The sequence below is a fragment of the Pimephales promelas genome, chromosome 15, assembly GCF_988280905.1.
Source record: "Pimephales promelas chromosome 15, fPimPro1.hap1.1, whole genome shotgun sequence".
Lineage (NCBI taxonomy): Eukaryota > Metazoa > Chordata > Actinopteri > Cypriniformes > Leuciscidae > Pimephales > Pimephales promelas.
The window spans coordinates 20,424,752-20,447,163 of NC_142783.1; the positions used below are offsets into that span (position 1 = coordinate 20,424,752).

The 22,412-nt window shown below is 36.6% G+C and overlaps 1 protein-coding gene across 3 annotated transcripts in view; it reads left to right on the plus strand.

The window, feature by feature from the left end:
* Positions 1-22,412, plus strand: part of slc8a1b (solute carrier family 8 member 1b) — a 94,918-nt gene that overhangs the window by 57,598 nt on the left and 14,908 nt on the right. For 2 of the 3 annotated variants that reach the window (XM_039669679.2, XM_039669689.2), the window contains exons 3-5: positions 15,421-15,533; positions 20,069-20,214; positions 21,099-21,198. In XM_039669679.2, coding sequence (XP_039525613.2) covers positions 15,421-15,533; positions 20,069-20,214; positions 21,099-21,198 — 359 coding nt within the window. Of the gene's footprint in view, positions 1-15,091; positions 15,199-15,420; positions 15,534-20,068; positions 20,215-21,098; positions 21,199-22,412 lie in introns of all 3 variants that reach the window. The other variant, XM_039669715.2, reaches the window with a different exon arrangement.

A 22,412-nucleotide genomic window follows, 5' to 3' on the forward strand; every position in this document is an offset into this window, starting at 1 on the left:
GCAAACAAGTCAAAACTGTAAAAATAGAAGGCTGTTCTTATGCGACGTCATCTTTCCTGAGTGTTCCTTCGTAATATTGAATATTTCAATATTAACATGAGCGGAGTGGAATAAAGAAAGCGTTTAGCGGGATTGATATTCAAAACAGCGTTGGGTTTCCCTTTTGAATGACGAATATAGACTAATATAGAAATAGACAGTTATCTCTTTACACGTAGGCGCAGAACGCACATTCTAGCTAAAAAGTCGCCTTTAGTTCTCTCGGTGTGTTAAAGTGCAGCTTTTTACCCCGATGAGAGCGGACGAGAGGCGACAACACAGTCGGCTTTTATCAGCGTTAGTTCGTCGGCGTCGGCTTGGTGTGTTCTGGGCTTTAAGCGTCCCTTAGCACATCCAAGAAAATAAAATCCGGGAGCCGCCACAGATCTCCACTTATATGTAGAGTAGCTACTGGACTCACACACTGTTGCTACAGTGACAGTAGAGCTGATGTATGTGGGATCTTTAGAGGAGGAGAGGTCAAGGGGTCAGTGCTGAGAAATATATCCTTATATGGGCATCCAGAGAGCCCAGCGGAGGAAAGAACTATGAGTGTGTGACATGTATTTCTGTATATCTATCTGCTCTGATTGAATAAGCTAACAGCCTAGCAACCACCTAGCAACATCCTAATAACAAAACATCACCAGTTGCCTCTTTAGAAACTGTAGACCTGTTTAGAAACAGGACAGGTCTGAATGTTTTGGTTGTGTTTCTAGATAGGTGGACTAGATTGAAGGCCTCTGAGACACGTACAGACACACACATCCAGCTTTTGTTCATTACAGACAACCGGCAGACAGGGATGTTGCATTTCCAGCAGCCCTTGATTTAAGCTCTTCTGTTGGAGAAAATTGCTCAGAGAGAGATGGAGAGACCCGCATAGGGCTGTAAATGAACAGAGAGAAAACAAGAGACGCTATGAAGGCCAATTTTATTGCAGCTTTTTGTTCCACTCTCTGACTTGTGTGCGTGTGTGTGTGCATACATACTTAAAGGCATGTTTGTTGTTCTGCCATTTGTAAGGACTCTCAACTCATACTGCTATGTTAGACTGTGTCTCCACCCTCCCATCTGAACACACTGCAGCTCTTTCAATTAATATATTATTAATGATTAGCCAAACAAAGCTCATGAATATTAAAATGCTTTTATCACTAAGGAATTTAAAAAGTTTTCACTTCATCAGAGCACATACATATTCACACACACACACACAAGCATATTTTAGTCTCCTGAGGCACATAGGCAGTTACCATTAATCTAATTAACTGTCTCACTTAAGACCTGCCCATCAAAAGTCACCCGAGAGAGGAAGACACTGAGAAAAGAGAGAGAGAAAGCGAGAGAGAGGGGCGGGGTGAGCCAGATAGCAGCAGACAGAAGCAATGGAGGTTTTGAAGTGCTGTGGTTCTGAAATTGGGTCTTCTTCTCATTTCTGTCTCTTGTGACAGTTCAGACTTGAGAAATTGTGTCAAGAACAAAAATTCTTTGGTTCAGTTTGGATTCACCTTGACCCAGGACCTAGAATTCTGAGAGCAGGAAAAGTGAACAGAACTAAAAAAGGAAAATCATTTAGTTGTAGTACCCCCTTCTAAATGAACCCCTTTACGTTCAAGGGTCGCAGATGCCCCCAGATCAAGACTCCAGCTTTTATACTGTTTTTGACCACTGTTTTATTTTAAAACTAGGTTGAATAGAATATCACACACGTATGAATTAATTCACGTCTGGAAGAAGTATCTGGTGAATGAATTTGACATAGGCCGAAATCACCATAATCCCGTTTCCTGCCATTGATACAGGCTGCAGTGTACGTTTTTGTATGCTCCTATTTGAAGCTTTTCGAATGCAGAAGTGTGATAAAGGCTTATATAGAACCTTTTTTTTCTAAGGGTGTACACTTGTTTTACACTAAAGTACAAAATGTTACTTTCTGCCCAACAAAGGTCCCTTTTAAAACTTCAGCATTAGTGACGAAACAGCATTTTCAAAAGAAATGTAATTGTATGTTATGAAGCATCCAATTATGTAATAATTACACTTTGTAAAAGAACAATGAGCAAATTCTGATGCTTTATTGTGCCGTGTTTTATCAAACGGCTTGAAAATGTTTTAAGCACTCACAAATCGGCTTGTAAATTCAACAAATTCAAATCATTAAAGTACTGAAAATCACATAGAAGATGATGTTTGTGTTTTAGTGCCCTGTAATACTTATATTAAGGTATATACACTCTTGTCTTGCCCTCTCTCTCTCTTTCTTTCTCTCTACTTCCATTATTGACTAGAAGGTCTCTGCAGCAAGCTCTCATTTCACCCCACTACGACATAATCAATACCTGCTGTGTGTGTGTGCGCATGTGAGCGCCTGCATGTTTTATGCAGGCTTAAGTGTGTTTAGACAAATGAGCATGCAACCAGTCATAAGAATTTTGCATGCACACTTGAGTCCAGATTGCAGTACAGAATATATCAAAAGGAGAGATTGCATTTGCTTATATTAGTTTATGCATTACCATGCACTTCTGGTCATGTTGGAAATGGTTTCATTCAGACTTTGAGACTCACACACTCATGCACAAACACACACTTACAGTAGTCTTATGCTCTCAGTTTAACATTTCCATAGTTTAATGGTTTCTATGTTCATTTCTCTCATGAAATCTGAGTACGTGCATGATGTATTATTGATATCTTAACTATATGCAAACATATATTTTTTTTTATTATTATAATTAGGGCCCAAGCCCTGAAAGGGCGAAGGCCCTATTGTTTTCCTTAGGATTATTATTATTATTATTATTATTATTATTATTATTTATACGACTATTCGGGCACTTTTGGGGCCCTTAACATGCTCAAAAACTCTTGAAACTTAGCACACGGGTCAGAACCCGCGGCCATCAGGGCCGGGCTGAAGATGGTACCCGGGCGTGGCAGGGGGACTAGACAGCGCCCCCTGGAACGGGGTCCGAAAACTTGGTCCATAACTCAAACACGCTTGTATGTAATAATATGAAACTCGGTACACATGTTGATCTCATCGTTCATATATACCTCACGCTCTTACTTTTTACCCCAGCCCAACAGGAAGTCGGTTATTTAGGGTTGTTCATAAAACACTCGCAATGGAATTTGAAGTACTACTCCTAGAGAATTCAAACACACGGCACGAAACTCGGTCAGCATGAAGTCAAGGCATTGACGATGAAAGTTTGCGAGGGGATTTTTGATATCTCGAACGGTTTGGCCATGGCGAGGAAACGAAATTATGGCGAGAAACGTGAAACAGGAAGTGTGTTATAACTTCAGCATACATTAACTGATCTTGATGAAACTTCAGCAGTGTGTTCGCTGTAAGAGGACGATCACATGGATGTGACTATTGTGAGTCAAAGTTATAGCGCCACCAACTGGTAGCAGGAAGTGTGTCACTTTCAAAATGCTTTGAACTCACCCTTTTATTTTTACTCGATGTGCTTCAAACTTAATCTGTATAATGTAAATACATAGCAGATGAAGACCTGTGAATGGATACTTGATATCTTTGATACTGTTGCCGTGGCAACGCATCAAACTTTAAAATTCTTTTTTTTTATGATTTTGAGACTCTTAGCGGCTTTTGGGGCCCTTAACGGGTTTGAAAACTCTTGAAACTTTGCACACAGGTCAGATCCCACAGCCATCAGAGCCGGGCTGAAGATGGTACCTGGGTGTGGCAGGGGGGCTAGACAGCGCCCCCTGGAACGGGGTCCGAACACTTGGTCCATAAATCAAACACGCTTGCATGTAATAATATGAAACTCGGTACACATGTTGATCTCATCGTTTCATCTATACCTCACGCTCTTACTTTTTACCCCAGCCAAACAGGAAGTCAGCTATTGAGGTTTGTTTGTAAAACGCTCGCAATGGAATGTGCAATACTCCTCCTAGAGAATTCAAACACACGGCACGAAACTCGGTCAGCATGAAGTCAAGGCATTGAGGATGAAAGTTTGCGAGGGGATTTTTAATATCTCGAACGGTTTGGCCGTGGCAAGGAAACAAAATTATGGCGAGAAACGTGAAACAGGAAGTGTGTTATAACTTCAGCATACATTAACTGATCTTGATGAAACTTCAGCAGTGTGTTCACTGTAAGAGGCTGATTACATGGATGTGACTATTGTGAGTCAAAGTTATAGCGCCACCAACTGGCAGCAGGAAGTGTGTTACTTTCAAAATGCTTTGATATCACCCTCTTATTTTTAACCGATTTGCTTCAAACTTCATCTGTATAATGTAAAAATACAGCAGATGTAGACCTGTGAATGGATTCTTGATATCTTTGATACTGTTGCTGTGGCAACAAATCAAACTTTAACATTCTTTTTTGATACTTTTGGGACTCTTAGCATGCTTGAAATTGCTTGAAACAGATAGATACAGATAGCTCGACAGATACATCACATTTATTAGCCAGTAGGCATGTGCAACTTTGGCAAAAGATTAAAGTAATGTCAAAAAAGTAAACAGTAAACACTAAAAGCCTCATATCTTCTAAAAATGTAATTATACATCATTTGTTTCTAAATTAAATTATACAAATATTATAATTAAACCAGTTTTTCCCTTTTTTCATTTAAGAATTATGTTTACGTTCAAAAACAGCCATAATGGTTGTACAATTCAGAAGAAGAAAAAATAATCTGAGTCATACGTAGTGCTATACTGCCCTCTTGTGTTCAATATCAGTTAGGCCTATTGTGTATATTCCCACCGGTTAATCAACGTGTGACTCCGCTGGGACTCGGGAACTTTTAAATCGCTTACTTAAAACCGAAAGTCAAAATACAGATATCCGCATAAGACATTAATGTTGTGGAGTAGAGCAAACATTTTAAATAAATTCCTATTAAGTAGGATTGAACTAAACAGAATGAACGTTCACTCTGTTCTGCTGGTTCCTCGCTGTTGGCGCGCACAGTTATGAATGCTTGTGCAGCCATGAGTTTTAGTTTAATTTTAAAATTAGCGCAATTTCGGGATTTGTATTATTTGAATTTATTTTTAAAAAACACAATGTTGAGTTTTATTGTAACACTGTTTAATCGCGCCCACGGTTATATTTTGTATATTATATATAATTATAATGTATTTCTGTATAAAATAATACTACAATAAAAAACACATTTGTGACCGACCTGATCCAGCAAAATTAGTCACAGTGACCCAAATTTAAAAATTGAGATTTTGATATTAATGGAAAGAGGCTTTCAAATGATACCTTGGTCATACCTTGGTTGTAAAGATATACAGATTTGAATTCTGGTCGTCTGCCCTTTTTTTCCAATTGAAAACCTAAGAAAATCGCTTTTAAAGTTTTTATGCCCGTTTTTTTTTTTTTTTTTTTTTGATATCTTTCAAAATCCATAGCATTTTAAGGGATAAACTATTTATTTTATATAGCTTAATTTGACCAAATAGATTAACATATATAAATGCAATTTAACGAGGCTGAAACTCAACTTATTTTTTATTTTTTTGAAATAAATAATTAAAAAGTCACTTTTACAAAAATGTTCTAAAATCAGAAAGATTGAAGAGGAGTCAGAGAGAAATTCAGTTTTCATACGGATTAGCCCACATAAGCAGAGAGCAGTCTGTTTTCTTTCATTTTGAATGGTTGTGTTTAAAAGTAGACATTTCAATATATGTCTGTGAGGATACCTTATACGCTGACTTTCGGTTCATGAGACAAGCTTCAGTTCACGTGCCGCGCGTCTCCGCGTCGTGATTAGGCCTAGCCTATTGTCTGCAATTTATTTCTTATTATTAAATCCTAGTAATTGGTTGATGAAACATTGATTTAAATTAAGATAATTATTTTAAAACGAAATTTACTTTAAAGAAAGGCTTTGTGCTTGCATGTTTAAGCTATGTGAAAGTTTTAGTGCTGCTTCCAGAGAACGGTCACGTTCGGATTGTTTTTCCTCATAAATGCGAACACGGAAAATAAAATAAAGATTTTATGTTCTGGAGAGAGTCAACCCTTCTTCATCCGGTGAGTATTACTTTTGGTTTGTGCAGTGTGGTTCACATAGGCCAATTTATTAAAATATTTAATTATCTGGGAATTGGATCTCCTCTATAATGCTGAAATTGCCCAATTTTAAAAAATTTAGTAATAATTTAAGTTTTGTGGTGTAAGTCTACGTATTTTATAATGTTAACTTCAAATAATACTAATAGTAATTTAAAGATGTTGTAGCTAGCATTGGGTCTGGACGTGAAGGATAACTTCGGGAGTTGAAGGGACGTGTCGGTGTCGTGATTCTGTCTTCTCACACCGCGACACAGGTTCGTGGATCTGAGTGTCGCGATCGTTACAGCCTTACATAGGCTATATTCTTCTTGCAGATAAATATACTCACGCAGTTTAGGTTAGAAGCCTCCAGTGAGTTCAACGTTTCAGGGGATACCCGGGAAATGCTCAGAGGTGACGAGGGGAGTTGAGAAGAGCAATGTTTATTTCAGCTAATTTAAAGCTTTGACAACTTTAATCGTTATTTAAATACCTTTACTCAATTATCTCGACTACGAAACCCTGTGAGATTATTTTTGAATGTCTGTTCTTTGAAATTAGCAAAATATATATATATATATATATATATATATATATATATATATATATATATATAAATATATTTTGTTATTTCATGGTTTTTCCACATAATCGGCCCATATCTTAAAATGGAAGGTTGCAACTTCCGACTCATTTCGCCAGAGCGGGTCACATTTGATTTTTATTTTTTAAACAATGTAATGTGTAACCTAAAAATAAACAGATTATTTGATAAATGGTATATTTAAATCTGCATATTGTAGCCTAATATCTGCAGGGCAGCCTAGTCTTAATAAATGTATGCTTAATTTTTCATTAGTAAATTTGATCAATAAATTCAATAATTTAGAATAATAAGACACTATAGGGCTGTTACCCTAGGTAAGGCTGAGCAAATTAAATCGGTTACACAATAATGTTACGAGATTGGTTTAACAGGAGTCAATTAAAAATCGCTGTAAAGAACGATACTTTTAAACATAACCCTAAATCACCATAAGGTGTCGCCAGATGACCGTCTTAATGAACGAGTCATGGATTCAAAATGCTGAATCATTCAGTAATGAGAAAACACATTGCTTTGAGATGCGCGATGGGTCGCTGTGATCTTTGTTTAACTATTTTCTCTGCTGAAAGTCAATATTGCATCTAAAAAGTCAATATTGCATCTAAAATGTAAGTGACTTGACTTGTGTGTGTGACTATGTTTGTTGTAGTGATAAGAGTTGCACCCTTGTTAAAGTTTAAGGCCTTGTGTTTTGGGATATATATCTTTCTTTCTTTTTTTTTCTTTTTTTACAAAATATGCATATAACCCATATATTTTAGATTTATTATTTGCTTTAAATTAAATTAAGATTGTATTTTTGGTCATTGAACCTGAATGAATTTAAAAATGAATGTGCTATATTTCAGATCATATATTTGTTTTTCTTAAAATTTGAACTAACTTTATTCTCAGCTGAATTATAAATATTTTATTTCTGTATGAATTAAAAACACATTTGATTTTTCTTTTTTAATCAATGTAGAATGTGTAACTGAAATATAAACAGATTAGGGCTCTGTTCGAGGACAAGTAACTAAAACCAATGCGACATGATGAATGTTTGTTTCCCAAACCATCTCAGAGTAACAGCTTACTTTTCTTTCTTACTATATTCTTTCTTACTATAAACTGTGCTGTAGAGCTTGCATCAGTCAAAGCAGGGTTACATTTTGCATGTCGTGCACAATAAACCTAAAGGCACCAGGGTGGCGGTGCCACCGGCTTCATATATATATGTATATATACAGTATATATATATATATATATATATATATATATATATATATAGCTGTGATCCGCGATGAAGGACCAAAGCCAGTGGCATGGCCACCCTGGTGATTTTAGGTAACTAAGGAACCGGGGTTGCGGTGCCACCGGCTTGGGCCCTTCATCGCTGCTCGCAGCTATATTTACTATTTGCAATCCAATTTAAACGGACAATACCTGCACGAGGCATATTTAAATGAAGTCATTATCATTTTACCTCAAACATGCACCCTTGTAATGCAAACGAGACATGTCAATTATTTGCCTGTTGAAATTACCAACTATTTTGTTTTTGTACTTTTTTTATTGATCCTGGAAACAATGATTCCTCAAATGATGTAGAAAAGAGTTAAGCCTGTATATTCGTACAGTACACAGTATCCACCTTTTTCTGCGCCCGCTCTATTTCCCATGATTCATAGCGGGTTCAACTGACTAAATAGTTTTCTACTTCCGGTTGTAGTATGTAAGTATTTGTTAACGTAGAATGCCAGCACTTTAGTCCAGACATTAGAAAAATATCAGTCTACACATGCGTTTTATATTTAATATGAGCGAAATACACATAACACAACAAATCTATGTTTTAGTAATTCTATGAATTACACTGCGCAAAACAAATGTAATAGCCTACTAACCGATGAAGAAGGGTCGGCCTCCACAGAACATAAAATATTATTTTTATTTTATTTTTTGTGTTCGCATTTATGAGCAAAAAAAAACAATGTTACGGAAGTGAGAGTTCTCCATTACGCAAATGACCGCTCTGAAAGTGACTTTAAAACTTTCCGATCTTAAAGAGAAACCACAAAGTCTTTTTTTTTAAGTGAATTTCGTTTTTTATTTATTGTATCTTAATTTCAATTAATGTTTCAATGTTTCATTCAATTAATGAGAATAGATGATCATGACAGAGGCGCCCCTGCACGCAAACTGGACTTTGGTCTCATAAATGAACCGAAACTCTGCGTATAATGTAGCCTACTTGCCTCACAGGCCTGAGAACTAAGAAATATAGACTATACATCTTTGAAAGCAGAGGTAGAGAAGAGTCAAGCTAATCAGCCTAAGCTTATCTGCAGTAGTTGTGTGATAGAAACTGTCGGATGTTCATTGCTGGATTTGGGAGATCGTGCAGTCATGCATCAGCTATCCTTTGGAAGTTATGAAGAAAAGAAAAAAGTTCATTTTGTTTTTATCTGTGCGTTAATAAAAAATAACTTGATCAGATCACATTACATTGGATGATTGTTTTTTTTTTTTCGATTTAATTTAGCGATGTGGGGACATTACACAATCTGAAACACAGAGCAAAAACGCATAGACCAGAAACGAACCGGAAGTTGGTAACCGGAGTCGTTGTTATAGCAGCGCACATTGTTTAGAGCAGAATAAGGTGGATAGTTAGGTGCTCTGGTGTTTTAAGGAGCTGATTCAGGTGTCTGTATCTCAGTGTTATAAGGCTGTATACTGTCACGGTTGGTTGAAGCAGAGGAGGAAGCAGGATCCACATGCAGCATTCTCTTATTAAATAAACTAAAAACTACACAAATACAGACTCAGGAGGAACAAAACAAACAACGTTAAGAACTGACAAACCTCAGTTTGGTAAACCTGACAAACCAAAAGACTGAAACTAGACACGGGGCTTAAATACGGAGGCAGACTGGCTAAATTAGATAACAAGAGGGTGTGGCTAATAGAAAACACCTGGAGAGACTAATAAACATTAAACATAACAGGGAGCTGCTAAACATGGAACAAGACAGAAACACAGACTACAATCATGACATGTACAGTCTATGATTTGCATGACAGGAATTCATTCTTACTGATTCTCCCAATGGCACAAGAAAAAGAGTAAATACCATATATTCATTCATTCTAAACATGCTCACACCCATATGCCTCCACACACGGGCACACACACATACAAAAGTCAGCTCATATTGATTTGATGTGGCTCCTCCTTGTGTTAAGGAGTAGACATGATCTGAATTTTAAAGAGGTTGCATTACTTCACCCTCTCCCTCTCTCTCTCTCTCTTTCTTACACACATTCGATGTAATGTGGCCTTTGGTAAATCGCTGTTGAAAAGTGGCTCTATTCTGGCTCTTTTTGCGGTTGCTAAGCACAGATCTAATTGCTGGCAAATGTTTCTGGACTCTAATGTAAGTCAAACTGTTTGTGTGTGGGTTTGGCATATAAATTAAGCTAATAGGTCTGGATCTCATTCCAGTCCTGCTGCAATGACCTAAAACTGGTACCTGAACATGGATCGGACCCAGAGATATATGTCCACATCAACCGCAGTCACTGACGCACTGTAATGCACCAGCGACGGGCGATTATCTGCAAGCACTGCAGCAAGAGTGTGTGAGTTTAAGCTTCCTCACTGTCCCACCAATGGTTTGAAACGTATTGAAACGTTTGAAACCTATAGTGTGATCACTGTGATTGTTATTATATTTGCCTTTTATTTTATTGCTTGTTTAGTTTTTATTGCCTAGACTGTTGTGTATCTTTCTAATTCCATTATTTTTTATGTAAAGTGCTTTGAGATACTACTTTTAAAGGCACTATATAAAATAAAGTTTTATTATTATTATTATTATATGCGAATCCTCTAGAAGCATCGACCTGAAGATCATTTCAAGCAGGAAGTGGTTGATGAGCTTTATGAGCCATATATGTATTTTAAGGAGCCGTGTGAAAGAGATTGTGCCAAGTGTGTGTGTCAGGATCTCTTCTGATCAAAGCTACTGCAATGCAGGTATATTAATGATCAGATAGTGTCATATCATTTATGTATCTGCTACATTGTTCCCAACTGTGTCTTAAATAAGTGAGATACATGTGTGATGTCTCATGTTGCAGTGCTTGGTTTCTGGACAGTCTTGAATTGGACCAGCTTTATATAACGCCCTGATCAGAGATTCAAGACCTTGAGCGTCTCCCACAAGCCCCTGCCCGTTTGGCTTAATCTAAAACATGCTTTGATTTCCTGCAGGCTCAAATTTGAGCTGCTGAAGAGAGACAGCGCTCTCAGAGGGGAACGTACTCACGCATAAAGCCACTGTCATCTACTGTAACGGCAAGCTAGGAGAGAAATGCTATACTGAATACAAGAGGCTTCAGTGTGTGAGTCTTCACGTCGATCGTGTCAAGTTTTGTGTGTGTGTGGTGTGTCAGGTCAGGCCCATGAGAATAGTAAAAGCTGAGAAACCTTACATTAAGTTAACGAGCCAATGGTTTACATGAGGAAATTGCTTAATAAACGTATAATGTCTTGAAGTACATTAAAGGGGTCATGAACTGGCTTTTTAAATGTTATTATATTGTTGTCTGAGGTCAACTTATAATGTTCGCTTGGTTTTTGCATTCAAAAACATCAAAATGAACAAGTAATAGGCTATTTTGTACCCTGGTTGTGAGCCTACCTAAAAAACAGTCGGTTTTTATGGGCGTGTCGCACTGAAGACTTGGAAGTAAACACCCACTGCTGCGAGTGGAGAACAGTTTTGCATATTATAATGAGTTTCACTCACCCGTCGGTGTACGTGGGGGAAAACGTCCTATGTTGTCAAATGGCAACCGGATTTGCCCATACATGTTCGACCAAGAGTCCGTGTGTTGCACAATATTCCTGTCAGATCCAATATAGACGGCACACCACCGTTCTTTACTCTTAATCGGTCTGCAGATCCAGTCTTGTTGACAAAACAATCCTCAGTGAAATGAAGCGAACAGACGACGATGTTTTACCTCATCAGCTGGAACGTCATTAAAAATAAATTTTATCCATGCAGTCCTATTGGAATACACAGGAAGCTTATGCAGCGACTGTCTTGCACAACCAGGCACTGCACAATATTCTGTATTGCTCGGTAGCGATCCAGTTTGTCATCACGAGGTAAGCATGTACATGTATGATACTTATGTGTGTAATGCGCGAATCGGTGGGCGGGGCTAAACCTGCCGTGGTGAAGCAGGCGTTGATCATCTTCTGTGGGGGTGGTGTTTTATCCTCTTTGTCGTCATAGTTCCCCACTTTTAAAAACGAGTCGTTTTTAGAGGCTGTGTCAATAAAAGCTTTTATTGGACTAACAAGGACGTTTTCAGTTCTGAAACTTACAGGATATTCTTATAATATGATGACCTCTTAGATGTCAAAAGCTCAAGGAAAATTTGATTTCTCAGTTCATCACCCCTTTAAAATGCAGACAGATTAGTTTGAAAGTTAGATTCAAGGTTAGAGGGCAAAATAAATATTTAAATAGTAGTTTAATATTATTCTTTACCTACATGTCATTTGAACAACCTAAAGATAAAGATGTTTTGTGACTCAGTAAGTCAATGAAGTGAATGATTAGTCAGACTGACTCAAGACCAATACATTATTTGAGTCTTTTTGACTGATTTGTTATAGAACGATCGGTTCATTATTTTAAGTGTTGTTTGTGAATTGGCTCATTAGAGTCACTTGCTTGTGAATATAATTTATTTTGCTTTCATGCTTAAGATTCTTCAACAGCAGTTGATTTGTTCCGCCACTGAAAAGCGGTGTAGACAACATGGTTGTGAAAAGTGTAGATATTCTGCCAGTGGGTTTAGCAGGTGTTTTTGTGTCACATGGTCACAGTTTGTCTCACCCAGAGCTTAAACTGTTAACATGTTTGCACTGAGTTCTGATGTGTTGACTGCTTGTGAATCTGTTGTCTTGGTTTTGTTGAATGATAAAAACTTCCAGTTGCATCTAATTGCAGTACACGAGATCCAGGGGGCGGAGTTGGATCCAGATCTAAGGGGTGGAGATGGGTGGGATTAGGGGTGGGGTTAGGGACCAAGGGGTGGGGATGGGTAGGTTTAGGTATATGTAATGTGGATTTTGTGTTCTGCAGTGAGGACCATCTCAAAACATCTGCACTATTCACAGAGCTCAAGAACACTTCTAATTAACATCTCATCTACACCACACACACTTAAAAGATCACTTTGTTTTCTGTCAGATATAATAAACATTGTCCAATACAGTTATAAATATGATGCATCATTTGAAATGAGAGAGGGAGAATTTAGGTGGGTAATGAGATTAGATGATGGATGTCAAAATCACTTGACAAGAACAAAACATACAAAGAATAAATAGGAAAACACCACACGCATGCACGCATAATAAAACCGGCATGCGCTGTGATTTTTAAAACCTTTGTGTGCGTGTAAAAGCAGTTCTATGACTAATTGATGTAGCGTGAGCGCACTGCCGTGAGTTGTGACCTCAGCTGAACCTAACCCACATTCAAATGAGGAGTGGAGAGGGCCATTCCCACACATGAACAGCTTACTGCATCATACAGTGCAGATCTGGAAACTGTCTAACACTGTTTCTGTGACAACCAATGAAGAAACATAAAATTGCAAGACAGAAAGATAGTGTTTGTGTTTATCAGTCTTCCCTGAAGCATTTGCCAGCATTTGAGGACACTTCTGTCTTTCTTGCTTCATTTTCTCATGCCTTTTCTTCATTAGCTGTGTTTATATGGATAATATATTTGTAATTGGACTAGTAGCACAATTGGAAAAGTCACATGTAACCACACCAATCAGAATTAATTGGCCAAATCTGGCTGAAATTGGTTAAAACCTTTTTCTCTTCTGTTCAAGAGGACACGTAAACACTTGCTGGGGTTGAAAAACGAAACTGGAAAGTTCTGTCCATGTGCAATGATGTAGAAATTGTATAATGGCATGACACAGAACGAGTTGTTGTTGTTGTTGTTGTTGAATATAGCGTAATAGTATAATAAATGACTCTTGTGTTATTCTAAAATTCCCGTTCCACTTATTGCCAGGGATGGGCAACGATTAATCGCGATTAATCACATCCAAAATGAAAGTTTGTGTTTACATAATATATGTGGGTGCACTGTGTATAATAATTTTTTATATATAAATACACACACATGCATGCATATTTAAGAAAAAAAAAATTATTTATAGATGAAATATTTGTATTTATATATAATATTAATTATGCATAAATATATATAAAGTATATACATGCAAATATTTCTTAATTATATACATTCATGTGTGTGTATTTATATATACAAATTAATTATACACACTACACACACATATATTATGTAAACTCAAACTTTCATTTTGGATGCGATTATCCTAGCAGTCCTGTCTTCGGACTTTCATAAATAAATTTTTCTGGTAAAAAAAAAAAATATATATATATATATATATATATATATATATGTTAAACAATGTACACCATGATTTGCTGTGGAGATTTTCTGGTTGTAATGTTCTGCGCTGGGGTTACTCTTGGAGAAAGGTTGTGCAAGCATGGAAGCAAGTGGTCTAAATCTGTGCATGAAAGATTTTGTTTATGGTTCTGATGATGATGATGATGATGATGTTAGCCTGGAGGTGGAGGTTTGTATTCAATGTTTCCTCTGAGCATGCCGAGCCGGGTGTTGCTCCAGTACAGATGACGGGAAAAAAAGTGAGAAAAAAACTTGAGAAAACCCAGAAAATGTTGTTGAATGAATGAACATACATTATGTAAGGGATAATGTAGAGCAACCCGACAGGCTGATCCAGGACACTGACGCGAAGCGGAATTTGTTTCGTGAAGCATTTTTGTTTATGTTATGTTGCATTTATTGTAATTTGGCTTATAATATGCTGTGACGGTCAGTTGAGCAACAAGATCGCAGCACATCTCAGTTCACAAAAGGATGCGTTCTGTGTCCTTGCGTCCTTCTAAGTTCGTTCTTTCGAGGTAGCCTGGCAAGACCAGTCTCCACGAGAAGGCAAGTCTGTTATTTGCGTTCTTGGAATTGAGAAACAGCGATCATTTAATTGAATAATTTTTCAAGTACAAAAATAAGAGGGAATATTGATTGTATCTGTGGTTGTGAGTGTATTTAGACACAGTCAGAATTGATGAGGCTGCTCTCTCTCTATCTGTCTCTCTTGCATCATCCTCTTATTCTGACGGTCTGCCTCTGCATGACTGCATGCCGTTTATCTTTCTTTCTTCTTTTTCTCTTGGCCTGTCTTTTCCTCACTCTTTTCTTCCTCCCCTTCTTTTTCTTTCTCTCCCCTTCCAGCAAAACAATAAAAGTCAGGATAATTGATGACGAAGAATACGAGAAGAACAAGAGCTTCTTCCTGGAGATCGGAGACCCTCAGCTCGTAGAGACCAATGAGAAGGAAGGTGGGGGGCGTGGCCTGAGTCTGGCGAGGAACCACACATACAGCACACACACACTTACACACACACACTGAACACCAGTCCTCTGGATCATCATCGAGATCAACTACAGGCCAAGCTACACCATCGACAGCCCTGCAGCCCAGTCCCCGTGTGTGCGTGTGTGTGTGTTTGTGTATCATGCATGCATTATTCCAACCCCCTCCTGTTGTCTTGTTTCTGCAGGAAGACGATAGCAGTCAGGGTTCTCAATCGAGAGGAATACGATAAGCAATGCAGCTTTTGCGTAGAGCTACAGACGCCACTTTGGAGAAGGAGAGGATGGACAGTATACAGAGGTTTCTTTCCCTCTCACAGTGTCTCCTTCGCTTTTTACTCTTCTCTCCCTCTGGGCAGAGTCTCACCCTCTCTGTCTCTCTCTCTCTCTCCTGGTGTCTGTTTGCTGTTTTACTAATCTAATGACTTTTCTTTGCTTTCGCTGATTATGCAACTACTCGCATAATAACACACATACATTATACATATACTTTAAAGGGGTCATATGCATTAAAACATGCTTGTTTTTACAGCAAAAACATAGTAAAGACTCAGTTTTCAACATTCATCATGTAGCGGCTAATCGGCCCTGATACGTCCAGTGAGGGAACACCAACTCACCTGTCATTTTTTTTTATTTTAGCAATGACCTTGCCAGGATCAGAACAACGTTTTGCTAGATTTCCTTCATATCTTACTCTTGTCTTTAGTTATGTGCCAGTAATAGTATCTGAAAAGGTTAAGTAGCAAGAATATAAATTAAGCCCTGTTAATAATAAAACATTAAGCCCTGTTAATGTTTAAATGTGGGCGGTCAAATGCATATTAACATATTAAGATTTTAGAACAAGCCGTATCTGCAGTTTTATTTCAATATGCACCACTGCTCAAAAGATTGGTATCAGGTTGTTTTTGAAAGAACTCTCCAAGGCACAGGGTTTTTTTTTTTTTTTTTAATACAATAAATCATAAATATTGTGAAATGTTACAATGTAATTTATTCCTCTAATAACAAAGCAGAATTTTCAGCAGCCATTTCAGCAGTCTTCAGTCTCATATGCTCATGCTTGCTGAATAAAAGTATTAATTTTAGGGCTTTCAAACGATTAATCGTGATTAATCGCTTCCAAAATAAAAGTCTGTGTTTACATAATATATGTGGGTGGACACTGTATAAGAATTTTATATATATAAATACACACACATGCTTGTATATGTTTAAGAAATATTTTCATGTGTATACTGTATATAAAATTAAATATAAATTATATTATGTATAAATATTTTATATATTTATACATTTTTCTTAAATATACATGCATGTGTCTATTTATATATGAAGAGTTCAGATGCAAAAGCCTCTAAATGCCATTTGAAATTTTCTTCTTTAATGATGATTTTTTATCAAACTTGTATATTTAAGTTCAGTAATTTCACTTAAATGGCAATGATAATTACCTATTAATTGTTATTTAAGTGAAATTACTGAACTTAAATATACAAGTTTGATAAAAATCATCATTAAAGATGAAAATTTCAAATGGCATTTAGAGGCTTTTGCATCTGAACTCTTCATATATATATATATACAAAATAATTATACACAATCCACCCACATATATTATGTAAACACAAACTTTTAATTTGGATGCGATTAATCGCGATTAATCGTTTGACAGCCCTAAAATTAATACTTCTGTATTTATATATATATACAAAATAATTATACACAGTCCACCCACATATATTATGTTAACACAAACTTTTATTTTGGATGCAATTAATCGTTTGACAGCCTTAATTAATTTCTTTAAAAAAAAAAATAATCTTATTGACCCAAAATTTTTGAATACTAGTATATGGTCTTTATAGTCTGAAGCTTGCAGTTTGTTCATATACTACACAAAACGTTTATTTAGAAAGGGCACTTACATTTTAATGATATGACCCTTTTATTTATATAGTGATCATCATCTGCTCTTACACAATCTTTTTATATTTTACCATATAGGGTGTTTTCAATATACTTCAGAAAGAAAGCAAGCTTCAAAGCGAATTGTTTCATTTCGTTTCCTTGCAATAATCTCATAACTAGACACAAAGGAAATGTTAAAGCACGCTAGCAAATGAGTTCAGATCCGGTGCTGTAAATCATGAGGAGAGATTAGGGGAGCTGGAAAAGACTCCGAGCATGAGATTGTGAGCTGTCTTCAAAGCCAAGGTTGTTTGAGTGTGTTTCATCTCACATTTAGATAAACATTTCTTTTCCAGGAAGCAGAGCGGTTCAGTTTCCCAGCACTTCAGTATTTTGATGTGTTTCGATTTGTTTTTATCATATGCATATTAAAAATATAAAAAATATATTTAATGATTTTGGTTTATGATGTATTTTAGCTTAAGTGATATAAGATGCATTAAAAGGGATCCAAAGGTCAAAACATGGAAAATAGGAGCAAATTAGAGAGAGGAACATCAGGTAGAATTCAATGAAATGCAGCTGGATTTGGTTATGCATTTTTGATGATGTTTTGCTACACCACCATATGACTTCATCAGTGATTAACACACTCAGATGAGTGGTGAAACGTTTTCAAAATAATTAATAATCGAGTCCATTTGCATTCGATTAGCTTTGTTTGTAAGGCATTTGAGAGTACCTTGGATGATTAAAAACCTTCATACTTGAAGATAATAGAAAAGAGATTACTTATTATGAAAGAAAGAAGAGATGCTAGAAAAATAAAGGACAGTAAAGAGATGGCTGGATGAGAATGAAAGGGGTGTGTGTGTGTGTACGTGTGCGTGTGTACAAGCTGTAGACTGAAAATGATAGCTCTGTTTTCAAGGACAAAACAAGAGAGAGAGAACATCAGCCAATTAAATCAATATCACATTACATGAACCTGACTCCATCTTAATGTTGTGTCACATCTATTGACAGAATATGAAAAATTTGCAGCATCTCATTCAATTACTGAAGCTACTCACAAAATCTCAATGTGACTAATTAGTTTTTAATTTGTCTTTACTTTTACTTCTGAGATGTGCCACATCTTTTAGCTTTTTTTTTTCTTTTTCTGTGGTTGCCACGCTACACATCTCAGTGATGGACACAGATCTACAGTGGGCCTGAAATAGTAAATGTATTACTTTGATTACCAGCTGGTTAAAAATAATTAGAAAAAATAGTTCTGGAACTTTTCCCACCTCGCATAAGAAATCTCTTCATTTTTATTTGTATTTATTTTATAAATTATTACATTTTAAAGATTGGTATATTAAAATACCAATCTATAGTAATATCAAAAAATTTTATATTTAATTATTTTTTCATAGTAAATTACATTCCATGCCCTTTAATATTGTTGTATTTCGGTAAAATTAGCTCTTATATTTGTGTTCTGTATAGTTGGAATTTTAATATTTAATGTGAGTGACAGCATAATTTAAGCATGACATCACTCAAACCTCTCTGACCCAATTATTGATATTTGTAAGACCCAATTATTGTTCTGCCTGTTCCTCTTCAATTTTCTTTAACTAGTTATTGGTCAGTCCATTATACGCTATCAATTTTGTATTGACTTACTACTTCAAACAGGGCCAATACAATTTGACCAATCAGTTCTTATTTTCAATTTATTGTGTCTTCTTTACAGATACTACAAACAAAATAGAACTACCGTTTGCGAGAAAAAATGATTGAGAGACTGTTACATCCTAAAACCGAGGAGATAGTGAAATAACATGTAAGACTAAACACAGTGTGGAAAAATGATCTGCATTCAGAGGGACAGAAACTGAAAGAGATGGTGATGTGTGTATTTTGTTATCTCACAAATCAACTGGCAGAAAAGTGTGGAAAAGCAAGTTATTCGCTAAAAAGGAGAACTTGCCGTCTGAGAATAAAGATGAACGGATTACACTGGAACGGATGAACATAAAATATCGAGAGAGAGAGAGGCTGTTTAGGCTACAGGAGCGAGTTGCTCTGCCATTAATCTGACAGTGAATCTTATGCTGGAATCCTCCACTAATGCCTCTGGGTTCATTTGTGGCTTGTGATTTATTTGTTCCATTAGATATTTAATTCGTTTATGCTGCCATTTCTGCCTATGAGGCTCATGTTTGTTTTGAGCTTGGGAATGTTGTCATCATAACATTGTTTTATGACTATTGCTGAGTTGTTATGGTAATGCCAGCTGAGCTTGTGAACTGAAAGGAAATATGAAATAAATATGAGACAGAAAGAGAAATTGAAAAGAGAATGTATGTGATAGGAGTTAATTACCATGTTGCTGCCCAAAGGATTGTCATTTTCTCCTTTCCCGCCCTTTTCCTTTTCTGTCCACATCAGCATGTGCATGTCTCTATTGTTACTTAATTTCCAAATCTCATCATACCCCCATGTCGATATGCATCTGCTTCTTTTCTTTTGACCCTCTCATTTCATTGTGTGTGTGTGAATGTGGGTGATTGATTGGGCTAAACCCAGTCACATGATCAGGGCTCTGTGTATGTCTCACAGTAACTTACCCAGGGCCCATAGAAGCTTCATCGCTGAAACAAATGAAGGAAAAATCCTGCCCCTGACACAGCTCTCATATATACAGTGTCACAGTGGTCTGTATGTGTTCTGTTATAAATGTATGATTTATTAAATGTACCCTGTTTTCTAAATTTACCAACGAAGATCTGAGATTTTGACTTTTTAAAGGATTTTCCCCAGCAGAGCCAAATTCTTGTTACACAATCCAGTTTAGCCACAGAAACCTATTGATCCACAAAGAAATATAAGGTGGGTTTGTTTCTCTCTGACTTGTGCTTTTGTTTTCAGAGGTGGAGAAAGAGGCGGGGAAGGAAGAGGAGGAGCCTCTGACAGGGGAAGATGATGAGGAGCGACGCATCGCTGAAATGGGGAAGCCAATGCTCGGAGATCACCCCAAACTAGAGGTTATCATCGAGGAATCTTATGAATTCAAGGTGAGTTATTTTGCTACACAGTTCCCACTTTCTTCATTAATTCATAATCCCATTAAATCAACCAAGGGATACTTCCACCAAAAATGACAGTTCTGTCATCATTTACTCAACTTCATGTGGTTGTAAACTTGTATGACTTTTTTCTTTTGTGAAACACAAAAGAAGATAATTGAAGAATGTCTACATGTTTATCCCTCTATTCATTGAAATTCACGAGTGTCCAATTATCTTCTGTTGTGTTGTGCAGAACAAAGTCAGTCATACAGGTTTTTAACAACTTGAGGTTAAGTAACAATACTGTCATAAATCTACCAATAGCCAATTATCATATGAATACAAAACAGATCTCCCGGTAAGATCTCTACTGCAGTATACTTTGTAAACTTTGGATTTTTTATGATTTGTGGATGATTTTCATTGATAATAGTTGCTAGTATACGATAACCTACATTTATCACTTACTTTATAGGTTGCATACAGCGTGAATTAAAAATACATCCGACTGCAAGTCTGTAGATGCCTGTTTTTCTGTAGAAACAAGTTTCCTTCTAGTTCCTTATAGAAACACTCTCGTTCTGTCAGGGAAGGTCGAGGATCTTAAACATTGACATCTCATCGGTCGCCTCCACACACTTCAGGACGAAACACATGCACACGCCTGCACTTCAGCCCACACGCACTAGCCATGCTGAGACATGCACACACTCCGATCCCACACACACTTCACAGCGGGGCAGACCAGAGAGCAGTCAGAAGCACTCGATGGATTGTGGCCCGCCCCGTCTGAAGTGTGTGTATGTTTGTTTATTCTTGTTCTCAGTTGCACTGGACAGTAATGAAGCCGTACATTTTCTTTGTTTGCTGTGTCTCTCTCTTCTCTATAGAACACTGTTGATAAGCTGATTAAAAAGACAAACTTGGCTCTTCTGGTTGGCACCAACAGCTGGAGGGACCAGTTTATTGAGGCCATCACAGTCAGTGCTGGTGAGTATTTGGGTTGTGAAGAGCAACAGCAGGTCAGATTTAGCGATTCATTAAAAAAGAATAATTTGTTCGAAATGTTAATCGTTTATAAGTGTTGCCAGAAGTCCCTGCATTAGTTAAATGCCACTGTTTAGCACTTTGTTTTCAACTGGGTTATATCAAGGGTGATCAATCCTGCTCCTTGAGGGCCATCTTCCTGTAGAGCTCCGCTTCAGTATCAATACCCCTGCCTGGAAGTTTCTAGTAATCCTGAAGAGCTCGCTTAACTGGTTCAAGTGTGTTTAATTAAGTTTAAATCTAGGCTCTGCAGGGTTCCAGGATTAGACATCCATGGGTTATATAGATTGTAGTGCTGTCAAACGTTTAAAAGATTTAACCGCGATTAATCGCATTAATGTCATAGTTAACTTGCAATTAATCGCACATTTTTATCTATTCTAAATGTCTCTTGATTTCTTTTTGTCCCATTCTTTTTTTTCTAATTTTAATGTCTTATCAACATGGAAAAGTGGATCGGCTTGCTTTGTGCAAATGTTTTTTTTTAATTATTATTATTGAAAACAAAACGTACATGTATACTGTGTTCAATTTCACACTAACATTCTCATTTGGAGCAAATAATCTCTCACACAATGTAACACTGCCCGTCAATAAAAGGGTGAAAGAAATGCTGACGTTAAAATGGGTTTGCGTTAACGCCGTTAATTACGTGTTTAACTGATAGCCCTACAAAGCACAATTGAAAGCAGAAAAGACCATACGTGTTGCAGTAATGTTTTGCCGCATTGTATATAATCTTGAAATAAAATAGTTAGCAAATTTAATGCAAATTATTATTTAAATAAGAAGGATTCATGAAAGGTACATATCTAAAGGTAATAAAAAGTAGAAAAACTAGAAATTATGTTTATTTTTATTATTTTTATTTAGTTTTACTTAATATGTGGTACTTATGCTCATTAAGGCTACATTTAGTTTTTATAAGCAAAATTTATTCGAAATAGAACGTATTAACGTATTCATTTTTAAAAGTTTTAAAATATACATATTTTTTATAAAATAAATTAATTAAAAAAACAGTATATAATATGCAATACATATTTTTTTTTAAATACCTAATATTCTAAAGGCAATGTGTAGATGTAGAGCCAGTGACCAGCCAGGATGAGGCTTCAGGGCAGAGTCGAAGGCGGGAGAAGTCATGGTATAGCCTA